The sequence below is a fragment of the Zeugodacus cucurbitae genome, chromosome 5, assembly GCF_028554725.1.
Source record: "Zeugodacus cucurbitae isolate PBARC_wt_2022May chromosome 5, idZeuCucr1.2, whole genome shotgun sequence".
Taxonomy (NCBI): Eukaryota; Metazoa; Arthropoda; class Insecta; order Diptera; family Tephritidae; genus Zeugodacus; species Zeugodacus cucurbitae.
Window position 1 is genome coordinate 10,329,580 of NC_071670.1, and position 22,950 is coordinate 10,352,529.

Sequence of the window (22,950 nt, forward strand, 5' to 3'; positions counted from 1 at the left end):
CACATACTTTAATTTGACAGTCCTACTAATTTATCAATTAACATCCAATCACAGTTGCTACTGTCTCCCACCGCAATCACAACGGACGTCCATTATTTACAATAGAAAACGCATCCATTCTAACAACCATTTGAAGCAATGGCCCAACAAATTGTGCAGTATGTTGATTACACACACAGAAACTAGTCGTATATGAAGTATCAGCAGAGGAAATTCATTGTACGGCCAACAAGTTCTGCGAAATTTTGCAAACTTCGGGCACGCCAAAGCGATAACCACAGTTTCGAATGTCAGTTAGTGGGACAATAAATGTCTGGTTGGCTCTGCGTGTCCTTGTGAGCAATTTATAGGGCACATATACGCGTACAAAGTTTGGCTGCAACGAGCGGCGCCGCCATGGGACATGCAGCTGTGACAATGATGGACGTGCAACAAGAGCGAGTGGTATCCACGCAGGCTGTGATATGTAAATGCGAGTTTTTTTTTTGAGTTTTTGAGGGTGTGCAAACAATTGTGTTCATCTCGTGCATAAAAAGGAACCCCAAATAAATTTGTTAGTTGAAGCTGTTTGACGCGTTCAAGTACAAACACTTTAAGCGAAAGATTAGCTGCGGTCAAGTGTAGAAGTTCATAAGTTCATAATTAATGTGAGTTCTTTGACTTGGCTCCATACGTTTGCACAATCCAGGATTTATTTTTTGTAGACTTCTTCTTAATATTTATGTGAATTTAACATTCCGAAGTTGAAACCAAACCGACCGAAAAAACCATCACTTCTGCAATATGCTTTTAAGATATCCAAAAGCTTTCCATATTCAATATCCAAATTTCATAGAAACACTAAAGATCGTATGTGAAAAAGAAACCATGTCACATGATAACTCTTTTTGAATAAGGTTTCATAATAATTTTGTGACTCCAGTAACACAAGTGGATTCAATATGAATTGTGATATCGATATATGATATAGTGATAATTCGATAATTTTAAACTATTCCACTGACAATCCAAACCAGGAAGTAGAATGGTATCAATCTCTGACCAAGATACCAACCCTTTAAAACCAAAATTACTACTGGAGAATGTTTTCAGTGGCAATGATGAAATTATTTTATGATTATGAGTACATCTGAGAGATTTCTTCGGTGTATTATTTTTGGCCAATACTCTCTTTCTCCAAACAACTTTCCAATAAAATATCTTTGAGGGTCTGGTATTCAAGTAGAGCGAATTTTTTTAAGGGTTTAGTATGGTAGATTCGAGTGATCATTATTTAGAAAGGCTTCATGGAATTGTTTGATATCGATTAAAAATTTCAAAATTATTTTATTTCTTGACTGTTCTATATTTCTAATTTTTGAATTCTTTTTTCACTGTTTTGCTCTTTCTTTGACTTTTAATTATGTTTTGGCTGTCTTTACCGTATTTGTTTCTTTTCTTTTTCCATATTATCTTTCTCCCTATCTCCTTCACTCTATCTCTCCCTGTCCCTCCCTCTTTTCATTCCTTCTCTCTCTCTATTTGCGCGTATATTTTGGTAATTACCAAGTTCTTTCTTGGGTCATAAGTTATAGCGTTATCTTTATCTCTTTTCCGAATTAAGCTATCTATGTATGGGTGTATATTCATCCATCATCATCTTGTTTAAAATGTTGTCTCTCAGCATATTACATATTTTCGTACTCATCATGGCTTTCCTGCTTATTGTTGCTATTTCTGTTATTGCCTCTTACTTGGTATTTTCTGTTTTATTGTGACAGGATATGCACATTGTGAATGTTAAAATATGTAATTTGTAACATCTACTTCGAAACGTGCGTTCGCTGCCGAAACATTTCTCCCTCATATACCTATATGTACATATAATACAGATATACTACATAAGCGCCTTATAAAGCTCATGCACGTAAAGAAAAATTCTTAACCGAACTAATTTTATAAAAGCATATTTTGATCCGTCATGGTTGGGAAGGACCTCTCCGAGCCGTTCGATACCAAACGAGGTTTCAGACAAGGTGACTCACTATCGTGCGACTTCTTTAACCTGATGCTGGAAAAAATTATAAGAGCTGCAGAGCTAAACCGAGAAGGTACAATCTTCTACAAGAGTGTACAGCTTCTGGCGTACGCCGATGATATTGATATCATCGGAAGCAACAACCGCGCCGTTTGTTCTGCTTTTTCCCGCATGGATAAGGAGGCGAAGCGAATGGGTCTGGAGGTGAATGAGGACAAGACGAAATATCTCCTGTCATCAAACAAACAGTCGGCGCATTCGCGTCTTGGCTCCCACGTCACTGTTGACAGTCATAACTTCGAGGTCGTAGATAATTTCGTATACCTGGGAACCAGCATCAACAACACGAACAATGTCAGCCTCGAAATCCAGCGCAGAATAACTCTTGCCAACAGGTGCTACTTTGGACTGAGTAGGCAATTGAACAGTAAAGTCCTCTCTCGACGAACCAAAATCAAGCTCTACAAGTCACTTATCATTCCCGTCCTGCTTTACGGTGCAGAAGCTTGGACGATGTCAACATCAGATGAGACGACACTAGGAGTTTTCGAGAGGAAAATTTTGCGCAAGATTTATGGTCCTCAGAACATTGGCAACGGCGAATACCGCAGACGATGGAACGATGAGCTGTACGAGTTATACGACGACATTGACATAGTTCAGCGAATAAAAAGACAGCGGCTACGCTGGCTAGGTCATGTTGTCCGAATGGACGAAAACACTCCAGCCCTGAAAGTGTTCGATGCAGTACCCGCCGGAGGAAGCCGAGGAAGGGGAAGGCCTCCACTCCGTTGGAGGGACCAGGTGGAGAGCGACCTGGTTACACTTGGGATCTGCAACTGGCGCCGAACTGCAAAGGAGAGAGACAGGTGGCGCACTATCGTCGATTCGGCTATAACCGGCTAAACGGTTGCAACGCCAATCACATACATACATACATATTTTGATCTACATAAGTGCGTACTTGCATATATATGAGCATAATCGAGTGTTATTTGGTTTGCATGTGTGTTTGTGTCGTTGTCTTCGTTTGCCTACTCATGTCTTTTTCGCTGTACTTCAACTTTTTCTTTCAAAGTTTTTCGTTAATGATTTGAAAGTATCGCAAAGTTATTTCACTTCTCTGGCTATACAAATACAGTATTCAAGTATATACATATATATGTCAATCTGTGTGTGTGTATTCCCACTCATTTACTTGCATTTGTTTTTGTACTTTCGAAACTCTGACTTTTTTCATGTGACTGCAATTCTTGAGTTCAAAAAATTGTTAAATTGCATGTTATTGGAATATTACAAAAACGTACCCAATATTCATGATTGCTGAAACAGAAAAGAAAAATATAAAAAAGTACAATGAAATACAATCAGAGGTGAGTTGGTTTTGGAAAATTTTAGGGGAGATTTCCAAACTCTTAATAATAATAAAAAAAAAAAATCTAACATTTTTGGTTTTTGAAAATTTATATTAAGCAAATGAATTTTTATTAATGATATTCAAATATTTTATATTATTTTATAATATTTATATTAAAAATGAAATAAAAACCATACATTTATTTTAAGTGGTGAACAAAATTATGTGCATAATTAAAACTTGGAGATATAACATCGAAATATTTAAATTTATCAAAGGAGATTTCAAAGCTTGTTTAATTTTCTTGAAGCGAAATTTTTTAAGAATTTTTTTTTTTTTATAATTAGTAAAAATTAATATGTTTTCTTTTCAAATTTTTTTAAAACAAATACAATTTTTTTAACTAAAGTTAAAATGTTTAAAATTTAGTATAAATACATATTATTAAATTATTTTTAATATTAAAAATTGAATTTTTTTATTTTATTTTTAAATAAATTTTTATAAAAGTTTCTTGATGAAACATTATAAAACAATTAATTTTAATATAATTATATTTTCATTGCAAAAATTTTAATGTTTTTTAATTTCCCAAAAAAATTGTAAACAGAATTTCCAAAAAATAGATTATGCTACCGCACTTGTCCTCTTTAACCAAATATTACCGCCAACACAAAATTTTTCAACTTCCAACTTCAAGAACTTTAGCAATATTTTGCCTTTCTTCCTGTCTTATGGATTTTTCTCCCTCAAAATGACAATATTTATATAACTGCTTATTCGGTTTATGCAGAAAGAACCAATAATTTGAATTTGTGCGCTTGTTTGCCTCAAGCAAATCTTTGTACACATGTATAAGTGTGTGTGTTTGAGGACAAGTGCACGCCGTGATAGCCATTCATCATGGTAGTTGTCAATTCCAATTACACACACCGTTCGCAGCTTGAGACTCGATAATTTGAAAAGTTATAAAGTTTTGCAGTGTTAAAAGAAATGTACACACCCACACACATACATACAAAGATACTTTGAGTTTGAGCGACAAAACAAGCATGGCGACAAATCCTCTTGGAATGAGAGTGTTGATACATACATATATGTATATGTATCTATATATATTCTCTTTTTTGAACATTTAAAATTTCGCAAAAAAAATTCTTTGCAAAAGTTTAATTTGACTTGAAGACTCTTAACGCGTTGTCAATATGTCATATTTTTCTCTATGATATTGCTCATGTTTGGAGGCAATTGAAAAGTTTTTTTTCAATTTTTTTCAGTTTTTAGATAAATAATAATAGGACATATAGACTTGTCTTTGCTTGGTTGGTTGTGTTATCACAATTTTGAAGTGGTTTGAAATGTTGGGGTACTATTTCTCCCAATATCTTGTCTTCAGAAATTTTTGTGTATTTCATTTTAATCGAAATTTATCTTAATGAGCTTTTGAACTGCTGGAGAGCTTCCATCATATCGGAAACCTCAAATCCAATTAGAAAAAAATATGACAAAATCAGTGCTGTACCCAAAGAAAGCTCCTTAAAGCTTTTTAAGGTTTTATAAAGCTCTTAAGTTCTGGTCATCCAGCTAGTTTACTTGGATCAGTTAGGACTTATCTTCATAAATAATTTATAATTTGTGTAGCTGTTGTGAGACTTTCTTGGTCTTACTGGTTCTGCCTTTAGATACCAGTTTCAAAGTTAAGAAGATCGCAAACGAGGGGTCATTCTCTACTTTACACTTCGTTTGTGATATTCTATTCCTTCGTTTTGGTTGTTTTATTAGGCGTAGCAAAGTAAGAAATACCAATTCGAACTCCTTTATGGTGAGATTAAGTTCACCAAGTCTATGTTCCTGTTAACAGGTTGGAGAAATGTGTTCACTATAAATTCAGAGTACATCGAACGACTTCAAACATATCTAATTTCTCATCATGGTAGATATTGATACTAATCTCAGTCTCCTACTTTATATTACTAAAAGCGAGTTCTTCTATAAATATGGAAAGTCCGTAACATTCCAATTCGTTTGCTATTTTCTCAAAAGAACTCGGTTCGAACTTCTTCTCCATCGTGTGTATTTCCTTCAAGGTTAGGTGTACTAGAAAGTAGTGAAGTTTGGGTACCTTTTAAGAGCAATATGTTTATAGAGGTCAAATATATTTGTAAAGCGTTTTAATATCTTGGGTTGAAAAGGTCGATCTCTTATCGACTTTCAGCAGTTTTCGTTAAAGCTTAAGCGTTAATCGATTTTTTTTTATACCAATCAACTTAAAGCTTTCTACAAAGCTTTTCTTTCCTTCATGGTTTATACAGAGAATGCAATAAACTCGTATTTTGTAATCGTTATTGTTTTCAGCGATTATTAAAATTGTGCACAATTCTTGTTGCATTATTTAATGCTCATGTTGCACGTAATAGTCTGCCACAAATACTCTCCTTCACATATACAATATATGATACTCTTATACGGCCACACAATGTTTTGTCCCAGAGTTTCAGCTGCTTGTCGCATTTTAAATGCATTTCTTTGTTGAATAAAAAGTGGGCAAAGGGCGTAGATGGCTTGGAATGGTTGAGAAGTAGAGAAGTGGGTCGGACCGTGGAACGGATTCAGGGCGGTTTGCTAGCGTTTATTTATTGCAGCTTGCATATCAGTCGCTTTTTCGTCAAGACCACATTGTAACAAAAAGCTGTAACATGCATACATTTAATGTAATAACATTGTTGCAACTCGTGTGTGTAAGTAAAGTATGAGAATTCTCTAGCACAATCATTGCAGTCATAGAAGGTTTGCTCCGTTCCGCTGTCACTATTCACTTACAATTCATCCACGTTGACCATCATCAATCATTTGGTGGTGCCACATCGGTGCATTTTATATTATGGAAATTCCATATAGTAGTTGTAGATAAGTGAGTGAAAATGTATTCCGCTCTCGGAAATTCTTTTCTCTGCTATTATTAGATTTTCCCTTTATAGTTGTTCATACATATACTGTTTCTCTTATCGTTGGATTTATACTGTTTTTTATTAAAAAACTAGTAATCGTAGTAATCACTATTTTCCATTCAATGTAATCATTGCTCTTGTTAATTGTGGTAATTTAAAAGCAAAAGCAGTGTTGGAATTTACTAATATGTACACAAAAGAAGTATTAATAGTAATCATTACCTTCCATTAAATGTAATCATTACTACCGTTTAAGAAATTAAGTAAAATTAAAGTAAAGGAGTTTTTCGTATCGCTAGATTTAAAATTATTTAAATAAAAAGTAGTAATGATTGTAATCATTCCCTTGCATTAAATGTTATCGTTATTGGAAAGTTTAAATTTTGACTCAACCTATGTATTCATATTCAACTTAATGTTCTTAACTGCAATACTTACTATCAAGTCTTTAACTACTTTGAAATTATTTATTTTTATTTGCCTTTCAGCTTTATTTTTGTATATATTTTATGCTTTCTTATTTGTTATATCCTTGCCGGCTCCGTTGCACTCCATTAACTGCATTTTATTTGCGTACACTTTTATTTGCTTTATTTTTATTTGCAATCGGTTTTCACTTCCATACCCATTTCCGTTACGGTAGAAAAAATAAAAAAGAAATAAAAATTCTGATTTCTGCTGCTTGCCTTTGCGACATTTATTGGGTGTGAGTTTTGTATCATAGTTGGAACAGCAAAGCTGAAGTATGCCTTAATAAGGGTTGAAAATAAAAATATATATGATTCTTCTAACATTTTATCATATTGACTTGTTTTCATTCTTATTTTTTGATCGAATTCATTTGATTTTCGCTTTCTTTCTATTTGTTTTACATATCTGGAACCTTTCGTGCGTATGATTTGCATTCGTATCCTTCCACCACCGATTTTGCCTATGTGATTTACTCACGACCTGCTTGTTCCAAGGGTGTGGAGTCGTATTTGGTTGCATTTCACTGTATTAGATGTGACTATCTGTGTTTCTATTATTGTTATTTCTCGAAGCAATGGATTACGTGCCCACCAGCTGTCATTTCCAATACCTTTGCTACCATACCACCCTTCCCTCTCTTTCCATGGTACATACTGAGCAGATTTGTTTGGTAGCAGGTCTACTATTTACTCTATATTGGAAAATATAACTAGGATATATCGATATATAATTTTATAAATATATACTTTGAAGTATCAGTGGATATCTTCCTTATGCCTTTGTTCTATTACAGTGTTTGCTTTCATTTATTTATATTTTAATGTATGTATATGCTCTGTAAATATCAATCTATAAAGAATACAGCAAATATTCAGTAAATTTCCAACAACATCAACTATGGACACAAGCTTTCAATTTTCTTTGGTCAACAACAGTATTTCCATCATCTCGTTAATATGTGCCGCGAAATACTATATACAAAGCTATTTCGTTCATCTATGGTGAATATGCTTCTACTTCTCAACAGTGTTATGCTAAGAAATTTTTTCTCTTTTCAATAAAAAAAACGCCATTAACTTCTATTATATTATTCAAAGTCTCTCACATTTTTTATTCGAACACACTCATTTAGTCCGCCAAAAAATAATCATCATACGGCACATCTTTGAAGAATTTCTTCAACAGCTCTTTCACTTTATTTCCCAATGCCTCGTTGATAATCGGCGTTAGATCGTCACTGAGTAACCGCCAGTTGTCGTTCATTACCTGGAGCATGCTCTCAGAGAGCGTTTTGTCGCCATTAAAGAGGTTTGTCATGTCAGTGTGAACCCTAGAAAAGAGAGATGTGAGAGAGAGAGAACGAACAATAGAGGAATAATTGTCAAAATTCTGTTAAATATTCAAATTTATATTGAAGATTGCGATAGAGTGGTCCGATGGCTAGAGAAATTCACTAAAGTTTAAGAATATCTAACTTACTTATCCATTTGAGTTTCGAGTTTGATGGTATCAGCAGACAAATAAATTTTACCATTACGCTCCTCCACTTTGAGTGTGGTCGAAAAGCGGGTTTTTACATTGTCCAACACCATAGTGAGTTCACCTTCACCTCTAATAGGCAACACAAGTATATTGCCATTGATCTTATATTTCGACTTGATCGTGATACGCGGATTGAAATTTTGCGTGACGACTTTCATTGGTTTACTGAGATCTTTGCTGAAGCCTCTAAAGGTCAAAGATATTGATATTATATTTTCCGAGCACAATGCACTTCTCTCTCCCAACTTACTTGATCGATGTAACGCGCGCCTTCGTATAATTATGTATCTCCACATCGTTCATTATCAAGTCAACTTTTAAAGCACTATTTTTATCACCCAACATTTCAATCTTATCCAACTTCAACGGCTCCAAAGCTGGTATATCCCTTTCGGGCACACCTGTGGCAGCTTTCTTAAACAACTTGTGCGCCTGCTCGATCATGCATTTTTCATCGGCAAAGTGGCATTTCGTAATGGGTTCAGCTGGAAAAAAAGCGAAAAGTAGTTTGGTTAGTATATCTAATCTAATATTTAATCAAAATGCGGAGTTTCGAAATCATTGCCTATCCTCGAACGTCGTGGGTGGCCTGGATCCCTGGGAGAGGATCACTATTTATATATTTATTCTAGTTAATCTTCATTACAATTTATGTATGTTTAAGATTGTATACACAATTCCACAAAATTTCATCCGCTTCACAACCGTTACTTACGAAATTCGAACGCGAAAATGCACGACTGCATAGAAATCGCCACCGCCAAGGTCAATAAAACTAGTTTTTGATCCGAACCGAATTTGGTATTTTGACCCATTTTATACACTGTTAACCGCTATCTATCACAAATTCACTTAATACCGTTAGTTTCACTCGTTTAGTATACTCGCGCAAGTTACAACGACAACTGACAGAACAATGCTTTTTGAAGCTCAATTTATAAGTCTAAAAAGTGAACTTTGAGTGATCATGAGTTTGAATAGTACAATTATGGAAAATTAAAACTATTTTTACAGCAATAGCAACGAAAACCGGTATTTACAGCTAAAACGTGCTAGTAAAATTGATGATTATTGAGTTTCGATTTTAATAGCCCATAAATGACATTTTACGAGGAAGTTTAACGGCGTTGATTTTGTTTTTAATGTATTTTTATATGTTATATTATATTATCTACTTTTATGTTTTTTAATCACTATCACGGAGGTTTTAGTTATGAATACGTCGATAAATTAAAGTAATCTACTGAATTACTGCAACACATATTATTTAACTACTTCATGCAAATTCAGAATATTACTTCAACTAAGGTTTGTGCACTTTTTAATAAAGCTGCTTGTGAATAAGTTATTTAATATGTAATATAATCAGTTTGTAAATCGTAATCTGCTTGAAATGCTTTTTCCATATATGTTTACAAGTAATTAAGTTGTTTCGGTAATAATAAGTCTACGACTTTGCTGAAATTGAAATGTAATTTGAAATGTATTTAATCTAGTTGTGTTAAATCGGAAATAGAAAGCTTATAACCTACATACATCATACATAAAGTCCTCTGGGTCAATTAAACCGGTCTTTACTTGACGCAATTATTACTAGAAGCACAAGCAAGATCCTGTTTTCGTGTTATATTAATATTTTAAATCATTTTTGAAATGAAATGAGATGATTAAGTAAAATCGGTAGCATCAAGATCAAAAATTTTAAGACGAAGTATCACAATACAAGATAAAATAAGAAGAAATAAGTGCTAGATCAAAAATGACCAGAGACATTTATAATCAGAGTTGTTCTTATAAAAGCATAAGGTTAAGACCAATAATTATATCGATTTCAGAGAGAAGAGATCGGAACTGAGAGAACATGGTTCAATGAAAAAACAGGACAGTATCAATCAATAAAAATTTAGTACCAAGAATATCTGTTAGCGAGTAGAGGTTAGAGATCAGGTGCGACATGTGAAAGTTCGAATATCATACCACTAAATAAGAATAAAATGAACGAAAGATTAAATTATCGAATGTAATGATTACTTATCAAAAATAAAAAAATAATTTATGGCATTTCAAAGAGCTGTTAGAAGATATCAAATATCATAAATCTGATTAATTATTTCCATTACATAATTATATACAATATACAAGGGTTGTATGCAAATCAGCTTGATAAATAAGTATATGTGTGCTTTTATGTAAGTTAGTAAGTTATGTTAAATATATGTATGTTAGTATGCGCACAACTGTTCAACATTGCAAAATGAGCAATGGCATTCACTTGCCTTCCTTAGTTCCCATGTGTAGCTTTCAAAGTATAAGTGTGTAATTTGAACCCTTTATATATGTCTGTAAGAGTGTGCTCAACTAAATGCCGCCAATAATTAATATCCTCCGCGAAAGTTTTAATAGCTTTAATTTCAGTGTGCGCTCACAGAAGTTGAGAAAATATGTGAGCATTGATGTTATGTTTCTTCGAGGTCTGTTCAAGATGGGGTTTAAATCAACAGTCTCATATTTTTCTCCTTCCTCTAAAGTTATAGCATATTGTCTTCCAATGGACGACATCAATCACAATTTCAAACTAAATTTCAATAGTTCCCCACGTAATAGTAATCCGACAACAAACCTCTGAACAACCGAGTAGCATTCACAGCTAGCTCTTTTCTTTAATTTCTGTTATTTTCCATCCCACCAAAGATAAAGTTTTTGGCTTTCAATGTTAATAGCTTTTCACTGAGTTATCGGCTTGTCTTCCTTCCGGTATGTGTTCAACTTGGATCAGCCTACTTATGAGTGTACTACACTTAAGTAACTGCTTGCATTTATATTCCAATTTATCTATCATATATAGCTCAAGCTGCTGCTGTTCGTTCCAACGCTTATTATTTATCGTCAAATATATACAGACACTTATGTCCATACACCATGTTTAGGATACAAAAGAAGTGCAGACAGCCTACTCTACGGTGAAGGGTATATCTATGTGTGTATGCGTTGGTATATGATCCCACTTCTATTGAGATATTATGTGGTTGCCCTTAGTTGTGGCAAACAATTTATTCAGATATCTCTTTGTGGTTGTTTTTGTTTTTATGACCAATTGATTGTTTTATGTTTTCAGCATGAATATCATCAGATGATATGTAACAACTTTGTTATAACAATAGGTGGATTATATAATAACAAAAACAATATTTCCATACATTCATATATTAAGGTGACCTAAAATTCTTACATGAAGGGTTGTTTTCGGATTAATTTAATAATATCAGAGTCAAAATTACAATATATACATTTTGCTTTCAACTCTGCAAGATTAAGGTGTGTCAGAAAGACGAAAAGTTGGCATTACCCTAATAGTTTAACAAAAAAGTATGATTTTTTGTCTATATTAAAAACTAATAAGACATTAAGTTATAGAATCCCTATAACTAATCGGAACAGGTCGTTTAACGGATCCAGAATTACATGGGATTATAATGATAATATAAAGTAGGCAATTCGGCCTACAAAAACTGATCTAAAATAATTATCTTTAGGTTTTAATTTCAACCTAGAAATAAAATAGTCTATTCAAAGTTTAAGGATCGCCCTAATGTACACATTTTTATAATTATCCATTCACATTGCATTGACTTTTGTAAGTATCAAAATTTAGTAGAACTTCTCCAAAATTACTTTATACACTTTTGAACGACCCTAATTTTAATTATTAATTATTTACTAATTTTAATTATTAATATTTAATTATTTACACAAACAATTTATCTATCATTGGTCATGGAGAAAAATATCATCGGACTGCTTGAAAAATATTTTCTTTGGTATATTTATACTTTTTTCTCTTCCCTTTTTTGCTCCTTCTTCTTGCCTACACACAACTTCATTTGATTTATTACGTATGTACTTATGTGGATGTTTATGTGTTGTTGTTGGGAGTCCATTCATTTTGGTTTATGGAATATTCGCAAATTCATGAAATGAAATTTCCTTAACTCGAGATAGTTCGACTGCTGAGCGCCCAACAACACGTTATGCATTCATATCTCTGAAGTGGAGCCTCACACAAGCAAACACACATGCACCTACGATAACCGACCGTCCGACCCATTGAAGTGATGAAACACTTGATTTAATTTATGTATTCTAAGCGTTGATGGCATAACTTTGTTATGGCCAGACTTTTAGCTGCTGTTGTTGTCACCTATTTTTGTGTATTGACAGGAGATTTAACCATCATTTAACGTATCGAAAACAGACACATGAGTCATATTTGAGTGAAATATTTATTAGCCTTAAAATATCGAAATGACTCAGCTGTCATGCCTCATACTTATACATGAGGTTTATAGATGCGTTTGACCAGAAAATAGTCATGCGGTGTGCATATAACGGGTGATTTTTTTGAGGTTAGGATTTTCATGCATTAGTATTTGACAGATCACGTGGGATTGAATTTTATTACCAAAATCAGTGTTCGGTTCGAAATGTGTTTCGCGCTTTACGTCCGATTTATGGTCTACATAATCGACCAAGTGAGCAAACAATTAATGCGATTGTGACCAAGTTTCGCACTCAGTTTACTTTATTGGACATTAAACCAACCACACGAATGCGTACAGTGCGTACAGAAGAGAATATTGCGTCTGTTTCTGAGAGTGTGGCTGAAGACCGTGAAATGTCGATTCGTCGCCGTTCGCAGCAATTGGGTTTGTGTTATTCGACCACATGGAAGATTTTACGCAAAGATCTTGGTGTAAAACCGTATAAAATACAGCTCGTGCAAGAACTGAAGCCGAACGATCTGCCACAACGTCGAATTTTCAGTGAATGGGCCCTAGAAAAGTTGGCAGAAAATCCGCTTTTTTATCGACAAATTTTGTTCAGCGATGAGGCTCATTTCTGGTTGAATGGCTACGTAAATAAGCAAAATTGCCGCATTTGGGGTGAAGAGCAACCAGAAGCCGTTCAAGAACTGCCCATGCATCCCGAAAAATGCACTGTTTGGTGTGGTTTGTACGCTGGTGGAATCATTGGACCGTATTTTTTCAAAGATGCTGTTGGACGCAACGTTACGGTGAATGGCGATCGCTATCGTTCGATGCTAACAAACTTTTTGGTGCCAAAAATGGAAGAACTGAACTTGGTTGACATGTGGTTTCAACAAGATGGCGCTACATGCCACACAGCTCGCGATTCTATGGCCATTTTGAGGGAAAACTTCGGAGAACAATTCATCTCAAGAAATGGACCCGTAAGTTGGCCACCAAGATCATGCGATTTAACGCCTTTAGACTATTTTTTGTGGGGCTACGTCAAGTCTAAAGTCTACAGAAATAAGCCAGCAACTATTCCAGCTTTGGAAGACAACATTTCCGAAGAAATTCGGGCTATTCCGGCCGAAATGCTCGAAAAAGTTGCCCAAAATTGGACTTTCCGAATGGACCACCTAAGACGCAGCCGCGGTCAACATTTAAATGAAATTATCTTCAAAAAGTAAATGTCATGAACCAATCTAACGTTTCAAATAAAGAACCGATGAGATTTTGCAAATTTTATGCGTTTTTTTTTTTTAAAAAAGTTATCAAGCTCTTAAAAAATCACCCTTTAGCTTATGATGGGTATCTGTCAGGCACATATTAGTTTGTGATAGCTAAATTGGGTGTGAATTATTTAAGCATTCGTATTGGAAATGACAATTTATAGCCAAATATTGGTTGGAAAGTTCTGACAAAGTTTGTGGAAAGGCAAACATTTTTGTGAAAGCTTTATGAAAGGAACGGTTGTAGCTTTCATAATTATTTGTGTTGACAGGGCGACTGAAGTAGTGGAGTGTCTTGAGTGTGGATCTGAAGCTCGGTAGATCGTGAATCATATTATGATAGAGTAGGGAGGTTACTACATTTTCGACTTGATAAAGTCCCTCATAAAAGCAATCAAGGTTATTGGAATCAAGCACAAGAGTTTAGGATCAACGACTTCTCGGATATTCATGTAGATACTCCTAAGACGAAAGACTCAGTTGCTCTGTTTTACAAAAATCGGATCTTGGAGACTACAATTTCCCGCGCTCCAAAAATCGTTGATTTCTTTCAGAAGGAAATAAGCAAAAGAAGAGATTATTAAATGGAAACATACATACCGTCCATCAAAGAAGATGGCTCGTCGTCAGTACTGGAATACTATTTAGCCATTCTGTGCATGAAGTAACTAAAAAATATTATTTGTCCGTAGATCCAAACGTTGAGTTGTTCTATGGCAAGCAATTTCGATAAATAGTTTGAATAGTGTTGCCAAATTGACAGTCTTTAGCACGATAAATCCGGATTATTTACATCTTCGCACGAATATGACCCGAGTATAGTAGAGTCAGAAAGTCAGATATTATTTGCTTCTGCATATGTCATGGCCTTCGTACCCGGTAAACAGTCTTTGTCCAAAATTGTTGACTCACTAATCTGTCATCTAGTCCCCCAGAGTTTTTATTCTTTTTAAAAGACGGAGCTAACTACGGAGCTCCTTAACAACATTCAACTAAATGTTGACAACGATGGTGTGAGTAACTTTCAGAGTTCTCCGGTCTTAACAATGATCTTAGAAGAACACGGCGCTTTCATTACTTCGAAACAACCAACTAAAATGTAAAATAATATGAAAACTCACTCAGACTCTCTGAATCAACTCAATAAGATTTTGCTGAATTTGAGCTTTTAGATAAAAAAATGCTTTCGATGAAAATATTGGTCGTTCTTAGTTATTCTCCTTATTGCTAAGGTCGATTTTATGTTGGTTTTTTATGACTTAGCCTAAGGCTTCTCATATTGTTCAACACATACTCACACACTCTAAAATCAAATAAAAATACTTTTAATATAATTTTCTTTACCTTTTTGTGTACCGTTATAAACAAACGAAAAAACTCGACTTTGACTCGAATTTCCAATGAAAAAATACAATAAATTGATTTACTCTTCAAACAAACATTACGATGGTGTCTCAGCCGTAGTTTATGTGCCTAATATATGCGCTTAATATATTATGTATGAGTTGCACCGATTTCATCGATATCATGCTCTCAATAGATTTTGAGAGAATCGAGAGATTAGTAATATGAATAGATAGTTGATTTCTTACAAAGGATTCGTCGAAGGAATTCATAGAGGGAATTAATAATTCCGGATCTCTATTTTGCATAGCTTGGTTACCATTTCTGGCCATATATCACGAATGTCTTTCGTGGATTCCATTTTGGAAATATAAATTGAGTGTTAAACACAGAGTGTTATAACAGATCACAAAGAATTCCAAAGGCTCCAAGTTATAGTTGATATTTGAGTGATATTAACGAAGACCATATCTTCAACTCTCGGTTCCCTGCTCCACTTAAATCTGACCAAAATGTTCCTCCAAAAGTATTTTCAAGAAATATTGACTTTAGTTATGCTCCATTCCGATCTGACTTTGCAGTACCCATTTATGTTGGACATTCAGTTGGTCGGGTGGGTAAAGATGACCTAGGTTGTCCGTGGCTTTACTTAATTTGTAATTATCGCACGTCAGCAAGATTCATCGTAGATCGAAACATCAAACTTTCACAAAATTAATGAGACTTCTTCAAACCGAAACGGTTGTTTGTTAATTAGAAAACCGGCGCCTTAAAGTTTTTGTTAACTTGGGAAAAGTCGAATTGGTCGGAGATAAAATTTTTGACGAATATGGAATGAAAAATCTTCTAGAAGTTCCATAAATTCTCTTCATAGACTAATTCATCCATAAGGGAGCTAATCAAAATGGATTTCAGAGTCGTTGCGCTCCAAAACTGATTTGCCTATATAGACGATTGTGATAATTCGTGTCGAAACTTTTAGCTCAGAGCTCATGAAGGAAATAATAAACAATGAATTGTAGTACGAAGTGTTTTCAGTCATTTATTAACTTCTTATTTATTAAGTATATAACTTCTTCTTCAATTTAAGCTTTTCAGAGCTTTCCCACGTTGCTTGATGTTTCGGTTCTAAAGAAAAATCACTTTTATATAATCTGCAATATCTTCAAAGCGGTTAACCTGTTTATATAGTAAATTATTTTCATTAGAAAATCGTTTTTATAGGATGACACAACTACTTACTTCCTGATTGCTGTCGCCCGAGCGCTCCTGAAAATACAGCGGTTTCAATTAAAAAGTCTTTAATGTCAAATCATTACAACTCACACTACACGCTTCGCTGGAGTCCACCATCAGATTAAGCATATATAATCTGAATGGCAGCTGATCCTTAGTGCGCTTGTGCTTCAGTACTTCAACTAGGTCATAGGGCACCACATCCGAGAACCCAACACACTGCTTTAATCTAACCTCGTTTAGTTTGCGACATCTATCGACGATATAAATAACGTCGTCATAGCAGTAGAAAAACCTCGCTAAATACAAATACTCCAAGTTCACAAGCTGTCCAAGGGTTTGAGAGAAATTCATTGGTATGCAAAAACCATCCAGCCCGGCTTTCTTCGCAATAATGCTGAGGTGCGTTAGGTGTCGCAGGTGGTGCAAGTAATTGAGATTTCTACACAAAACTTCAGCTTCGAGTGTCAGCTTTTTGATGTTAGTACGCACCACGAGTGTACGAAAGAAGCGTGGTATTAAACCTGATTGGAGATCTTCAGCACATGCGCAGCGAATTTGTAAGTTCTGATCTTGAACCCTTAACAGTTCGTCACGCATACAAATTGTACAAGCATTTGTATTGAAATTTCGCACTTCAATATCCTTTAATGCTTGCAGCGTTTGTAATGCCGTAATGGTATGCTCCAGCTTCCAGTCGATTTTGAGTGTAGCGAGCGTTTCACAACTCAACCACATGAGATTCGAGAGGTGCATAGAGACATCAACGAACCTACTGTGACGCATGTCAAGCGACCGCAGTGATAAAGAACTCAGCACATCTGCTAAGTAGTAGTGGCTCAAATTCTCACAGTAACTCAGTTGGAGCTCCTCGATGCTGCTGATCTCGGCGATATGTTTGCCTGAAAAAAGAAGGTTTTAATTGAAATATAAAGTGAGGTTAGGAAACTTCAAATTTTAGAAAATTTCGATATCTTGTATTGCATTCTACATCGAGCTGGACAACTTGTCCTAGAATACCAGACTCAGTTAGATAATCTTAATCTCTTTGCAAAATAGGTTCTCAAAATTGTAATAACATACCTGTAATTTTTGAGTTTCGGACAATAGAAAGATGTTTCAGTTGTGTTAGATTAGCTAGGAACTCCACTTCCTCATCACACAAAATACTGCCAATCACAGAGAACCTCGTGATATTTTGGAAGACTGCGTTGTCTTTAAAACGTGGTATTCTAAACATTGTTATCTCCAAAGGACTCTCGAGTGCAGCATCTATTAGGTTTACTGTTCCGACATTCGGAAAAAGTACCGCTATACTTTGCCACAGTCGAAAAGCATTCGCACCCAATATTTCCAAATCGCTGATATTATTATATTGCTTATTCCTAGGAAACTCCTCTTCAGCGATAAAGCAATTTATGAGCCTTAAGCGCTTCAGTTTTGGAAAATCATCAAGTATAGTGTCAAAGATGATTACGCGATTATTGAGCGCCATTTTTGTTGCATTTTCACAGCATAGTTCTTGGAAAAAGTCTTTCCTTTCAGACGTAATCTCCAAGTAAGCATCATAGATGTCATTGTGTACGATTTTCGCTCTGCGACAAGCGATTATCCTTAGGTGTCGCTCCTCTTCGATGGCAGCGTTTTCGAAATCTTCACGAACGGTAGCGAATCGCTGTGCAACCGTTTGATTTATGAGCTTCTTGTAGATTTCGAAGAGTACGTAAATGCTCAGTTGTACATTTGGCGGTGGATAGGGTATGATGAGGCTGAAAGTGAAGAATGATGCGGTTTATAAGTGATTTGAATCTCGAAAGGCATTCCTATAGTTAAGAGTGTTTTTAAGAGGATAAATTGTTTAGAACTGGAACGCAGATTTCCTAAAACAGAATGAATTTATGGTATTAGGTCTTAAATATCCATCTTTTCAACGAAAAGTTTATCTGAAAGTAGTCAACGCATCTTATCTTAGGAAACAGGTCGAAAATTATTTGACCTCTCAGCTGAGGTAACATCCGCAACTCAGGTTCTTGACGGAAGCTTGAATACGTAACTTGGAACTCAAAATGTTTCCACTGAATGGTAATCGGACCAGAATCTACGAATTGATTCGGATCTCAACGATCTGACAGTTATAATTCAGGGCTTTAGGATCGAGGAGATCGGACCGACCTAGATCTTATAGGGTGAATAAGATTGATCCAAAAGAGATCCTAGCTTGGGAAACAGCTTTAAAACAACCCAATATTAAGTAGTAAAATGCTTGGGACCTCGAATTTGTGGCAGGTCTCGCTTCTGAACTTTGGTTTCAATTTTATTTGCATTCCATTTCAAGCGACTGCTCGTGAATTCTAGTCTCACACAATTCAAAAAGCATTTATGTACTCACTCATTTCTGTAGCTAGTCGTTGGATGTTTGCACTCGAAGAATAATATTAAGCTCAAAGCGGATTCAGCTTTCGCATATAGAGGATGCTTGGGTGGATTAAAAAATAATATTAGAGAGACTTCATATATTTGTAGGAACTCGGGACTTACCTCTTGTATATCTTCTGTAATGCCAGCACAGTCGCACATCTCTAGATTGAGGCGCGCCTTTAGTGGCTCGTCTTTATCGCGTTCGCGCAAGAACTCAGCAGCGCTGAATATGAAATCCCTTGTCACGCCATCACAATAATCCAATGTTATCTTTGACAAGTTTGCGCAACTTTTTATCAAGTTTAACAAATCAATATCTTTAACATCATTGACGTATTCCAAATAGACTGTGTCTAAGTTTTGTAAGTTATGCAATCTGTTTAAATATTGACCGCTCTCATGTCTAATTTGAAACGTCAGCTTTCTGTCGGTCAACTTGCTCAACTGACTGATATCATGCACACTAAGCAGGCTACCAAAAGTGACAGATTTGATATTTTTACAATCGGACAGCGCCAGTAGCAATGTTTCGAAGCTTTGTGGGTTTTCTTTTGCGCTTGTGAGTTGTATAGTTTGACTGCTAACATTTTCCAGCGTTAGATTTTTCAACGCCCTCAGTTTTCCTAGCAGCTTTTGCCAATCCACCTTTTGCCAACTGAGCGTAAGACTTTCTAGCATCGGAAAGTCATAGTTCGTGAAGTGTTCCTGATAGTCAATGGGACAGCCTGAAATATCTAGTACTTTCAGCGTGCACGTGCTGAAGTTGTACTTTATTTCATGCAAACTCGTGCAGCCCTTAAGGTACAGCGTTGTAGGGGTCAGTAGGAATTTATTTGATGCTGGAAGTAAAGGATGATATTACATTTTTAGACCATTTGAAACGGTGTTACTTGTAGTAGGCTAAAATATCCCAAGTAGACTGCGGGTAATATATGTACAGAAATTTAATTAGTATTTTCGTATTCTTTTGGACTCGACGTTGGGTAATATTGCTCGGTGGTTCGATTTTTTTTTGGAAATGAATTCGCAGAGTTAATTCAAGAAGCGCTTTGAGGCTGTAAACGATGACTCTTCTGCATTGATGTTAACCCTCAGCAATTGATCTAACGGGCTTCAATGTGGTCGTATGTTGGTTTTTGATGAGATTTCCTCAAGAGATCGGAAGTATAACCCGACAAAAGTACCTTATATTGACAGACGCCCGGTTGAAGGAGCGCGAAATAACTGAGACCGTGGGCATTGCGTATGTATTCGGAGCGGATCCGGTTTTTTATGCAGTCAAGGGCTCGGTAGCATTCTTTAAAATTATTTGGAGGAATGCTTTTTGACGCTCGAGCAGCAACAAAAACCGCTTGGGTCATATGTTTCATTATGTCGCGTTTGCTCACTTCGATCGAAAATTGTAACCATGATACTACTCTAGAGAAGTGTCTGCCACTGTATAAATGCCATTCGAAGGAGTTTCTGATTGGTTTCGTGGCCGTTGCTTAAACATGGCTCCCCCTGACCGAGGAACTATCGAAGTAATGGGCGGCTAATCTGCTCAGAAAAATTTTAAGACTGTTCTATTTTTCCGGAGAGTCGATGGCTACCGTTTTCTGAGAAATAGATGTGATCTGTTTCACTTTTTAACGGTCATATAACGGGCTCTGTCATGAATCAGAGAAATCGGCCTCATGATGATGAGATGCTAATTAAACAAATAATGAAAATTGTGCACATATTTCTTCTAAGAATATTAATGTAACATCAAATACCGGCATTTTTACCGCCAATAATTAACAACAACAGTGCCATAACAACCAACAATTAAAACTGTTAGTATAAACAAATAATGCAAATAAGCAAAAAAAAAACAAATGCAATAATAAGCTCCTCATAATTATATCAGCAATAACAGTAAAATCACCGCTAACAATAAAGCTTGTAAATGCAATTAAATGCAAATCACACTAAATGAATTAAATTTATTGCTGTTGTTGTTGCCGTTACACATGCGCTGTCAACCCATGCGCTAATAATACACGTTTTGTGGTTTTTTTGTCTAGTGCGCAGCCGAGACAAGCAGTCAGCATTATAATTACTTCATTATACGTCACACCTCACACTCATTACAATGTCCTACCTATTTTTTCATTATATGACAAATCCAAATATGTTGCATAAGCAAAATGTTGCGTTATCATATCAATATCACTTTGTTCTAATTCACAGTTGCTTAATATAATGGTTTCCCTCTCATTTGATTCGCCGGAGTGCAAATCACTTTTCGCTAAAATCGGTTTATTTTCACTTTTCGAACAACGCTCCATTTTTTTGTTTTTAATAACTGTTTAATACAAATTGTATACGAAAATGCATCCGAGCATTGCAATCCGTTAAGTTCAAGTGTTCGCAGGCGACTAATAAACATAATACTTTTTTAATGTAAGATACTCAAAACTTGTTTTAGACTCTAGCGCCAAGAGCTTTAAGTTGGTCGCTTATGCCGAGCGCAAGCTTAGTAAAATCTTAGCTAGACAATGAAAACAATAATTTAATTATTGAATACAATTTATTTATTTTTATAGCGTAGTGTTTTGCGAACCCTCTCTCCATTTATATCACCCTTTTCTGATCTCTCGTTATATGTACTAAGTGAGTGCTTTAAAACGGACAACCTGTTTAATCACAGACTCATAAATCTTGTGAAGAAACATTTTTATTTGCAAAAGTAATCGTTCAAATGAGAGTGAGTATCTGTCAGGCCCGACAAAGTTGAACAACTCTATGCTGGATGAGAAATTCGATAGGATCACAGCCAGCTGGAGTAGTATTGATAGAAGCTTCGATTCATTGAGATCTACAATACGAAAATATACCAGCATATCCTTACCTTACACTTACATAAGACTAAATTTATGCACAATAACAGCATTTCTAGCGAATTAAACATTTACTGAAGGGTTAGTTAAGTCATAACTACTCTCTTCCACTTAATTCCGATAATTCTTCTTCTTAAATGGACTAATCAGTATTGCAAATTTTTGTTAATACAATTTGGCTAATAACTTCTTGGTTTTGTAAGTACAATGTTGTCAAATCTCTTCTCCTTATTTGCGAAGAACTCGGACAGCCATTTTTCACAAGCCTCTTTTGAGTTCAACTTTACACCACCATAGGCGTTCGCCATGGACAGGAACAGGTGGTAATCACTTGGCGCTACTTAGCATCAACGCAGTTCATAGTGGATATTTCCCTTCCAATCCCATCAACGCATAGCATAAGCTTCCTGGCCGTTAATCCCGGCTTGGCCCCTGTTTGGGACGATTCACGGACCTTCGACCAGTACCGCTTTCGCCTGATACTGTCGTGTGTGATCCATTTTTCGTCGTCAAGGTCGAGTTTGCTCCCTTTCAGCAGCATATCGCAGGCGTTGATTCGGCCCAGAAGGTTTTTTTGTGTCAAATCAAGCTTTTTTGTGTATCCAGCCTACTGCAGATGGTTTAAAATGGTTTGGTGACTAAGTCCCATCACGATGTCACGAGATCCCACATGCCGGTCTCATTCGATGGTTTTCATGATTTTATCGGTATTCGTCGTCACAGGTCTTCTGCTGGCTTGCTTATCTATAGTGTCGTTTCCCCCCGCTCTGAATCGGCGAAACCATTTCTCCGCAGTTCGAAGTGATAGAGTACCATCACCAAAAACACCGCTAAAAAAACCACGGAACGTTCGAATTTGGCGTTAGTGAACTCCATGTTTACACGTCTATAACTGCTGAACGCAATATCCAAACTAATCATGCAAAGCGTCGTTTGGTAGGTTATGTCAAGGCCTTTCAAATATGTATAGTATTGCCAGATATGAGCTCTATAGCGCTTTATACATAGCCGCGATACATCGAAACACAAAAAGGCGGAAGGGAGATATAATATTATCCAGCCCCCTTTCATCTCATCTCTTTTATGCAGTTTCCAAAAAGTAATGGTTGATCCATAGGAAATATTAAAGCACCTCTAAAAAATAATGCATTTGTTATTAAATAGTTTTAAATAAATCTGGCAACTCTTTAAACCACTCAATGGCGAGTAACAAATAA

General features: G+C 35.6%; 2 protein-coding genes across 3 annotated transcripts in view; both read right to left on the bottom strand.

Moving 5' to 3' along the window:
• Window positions 1-7,870: 7,870 nt before the first annotated feature.
• The window catches only part of LOC128922222 (circadian clock-controlled protein daywake-like), a 205,704-nt gene continuing 190,624 nt past the window's right edge, over window positions 7,871-22,950 (bottom strand). The window contains exons 1-4 of one of the 2 annotated variants that reach the window (XM_054232023.1): window positions 9,051-9,255; window positions 8,586-8,820; window positions 8,273-8,521; window positions 7,871-8,123 (exon numbers count right to left, since the gene is read on the bottom strand). In XM_054232023.1, coding sequence (XP_054087998.1) covers window positions 7,922-8,123; window positions 8,273-8,521; window positions 8,586-8,820; window positions 9,051-9,150 — 786 coding nt within the window. In that variant the 5' untranslated portion in view covers window positions 9,151-9,255 and the 3' untranslated portion in view covers window positions 7,871-7,921. Of the gene's footprint in view, window positions 8,124-8,272; window positions 8,522-8,585; window positions 8,821-9,050; window positions 9,256-22,950 lie in introns of those variants that run through there. The other variant, XM_054232024.1, reaches the window with a different exon arrangement.
• On the bottom strand, window positions 16,232-21,257 carry LOC114805299 (uncharacterized). The gene is made up of 7 exons (XM_054231966.1): window positions 20,995-21,257; window positions 18,990-19,708; window positions 18,841-18,926; window positions 17,535-18,220; window positions 16,542-17,353; window positions 16,458-16,484; window positions 16,232-16,394 (listed from the first exon to the last, which is right to left on the bottom strand). The coding sequence occupies exons 1-7, from the start codon at window positions 21,179-21,181 to the stop codon at window positions 16,344-16,346; spliced, it is 2,568 nt and encodes an 855-aa protein (XP_054087941.1). The 5' UTR covers window positions 21,182-21,257; the 3' UTR covers window positions 16,232-16,343.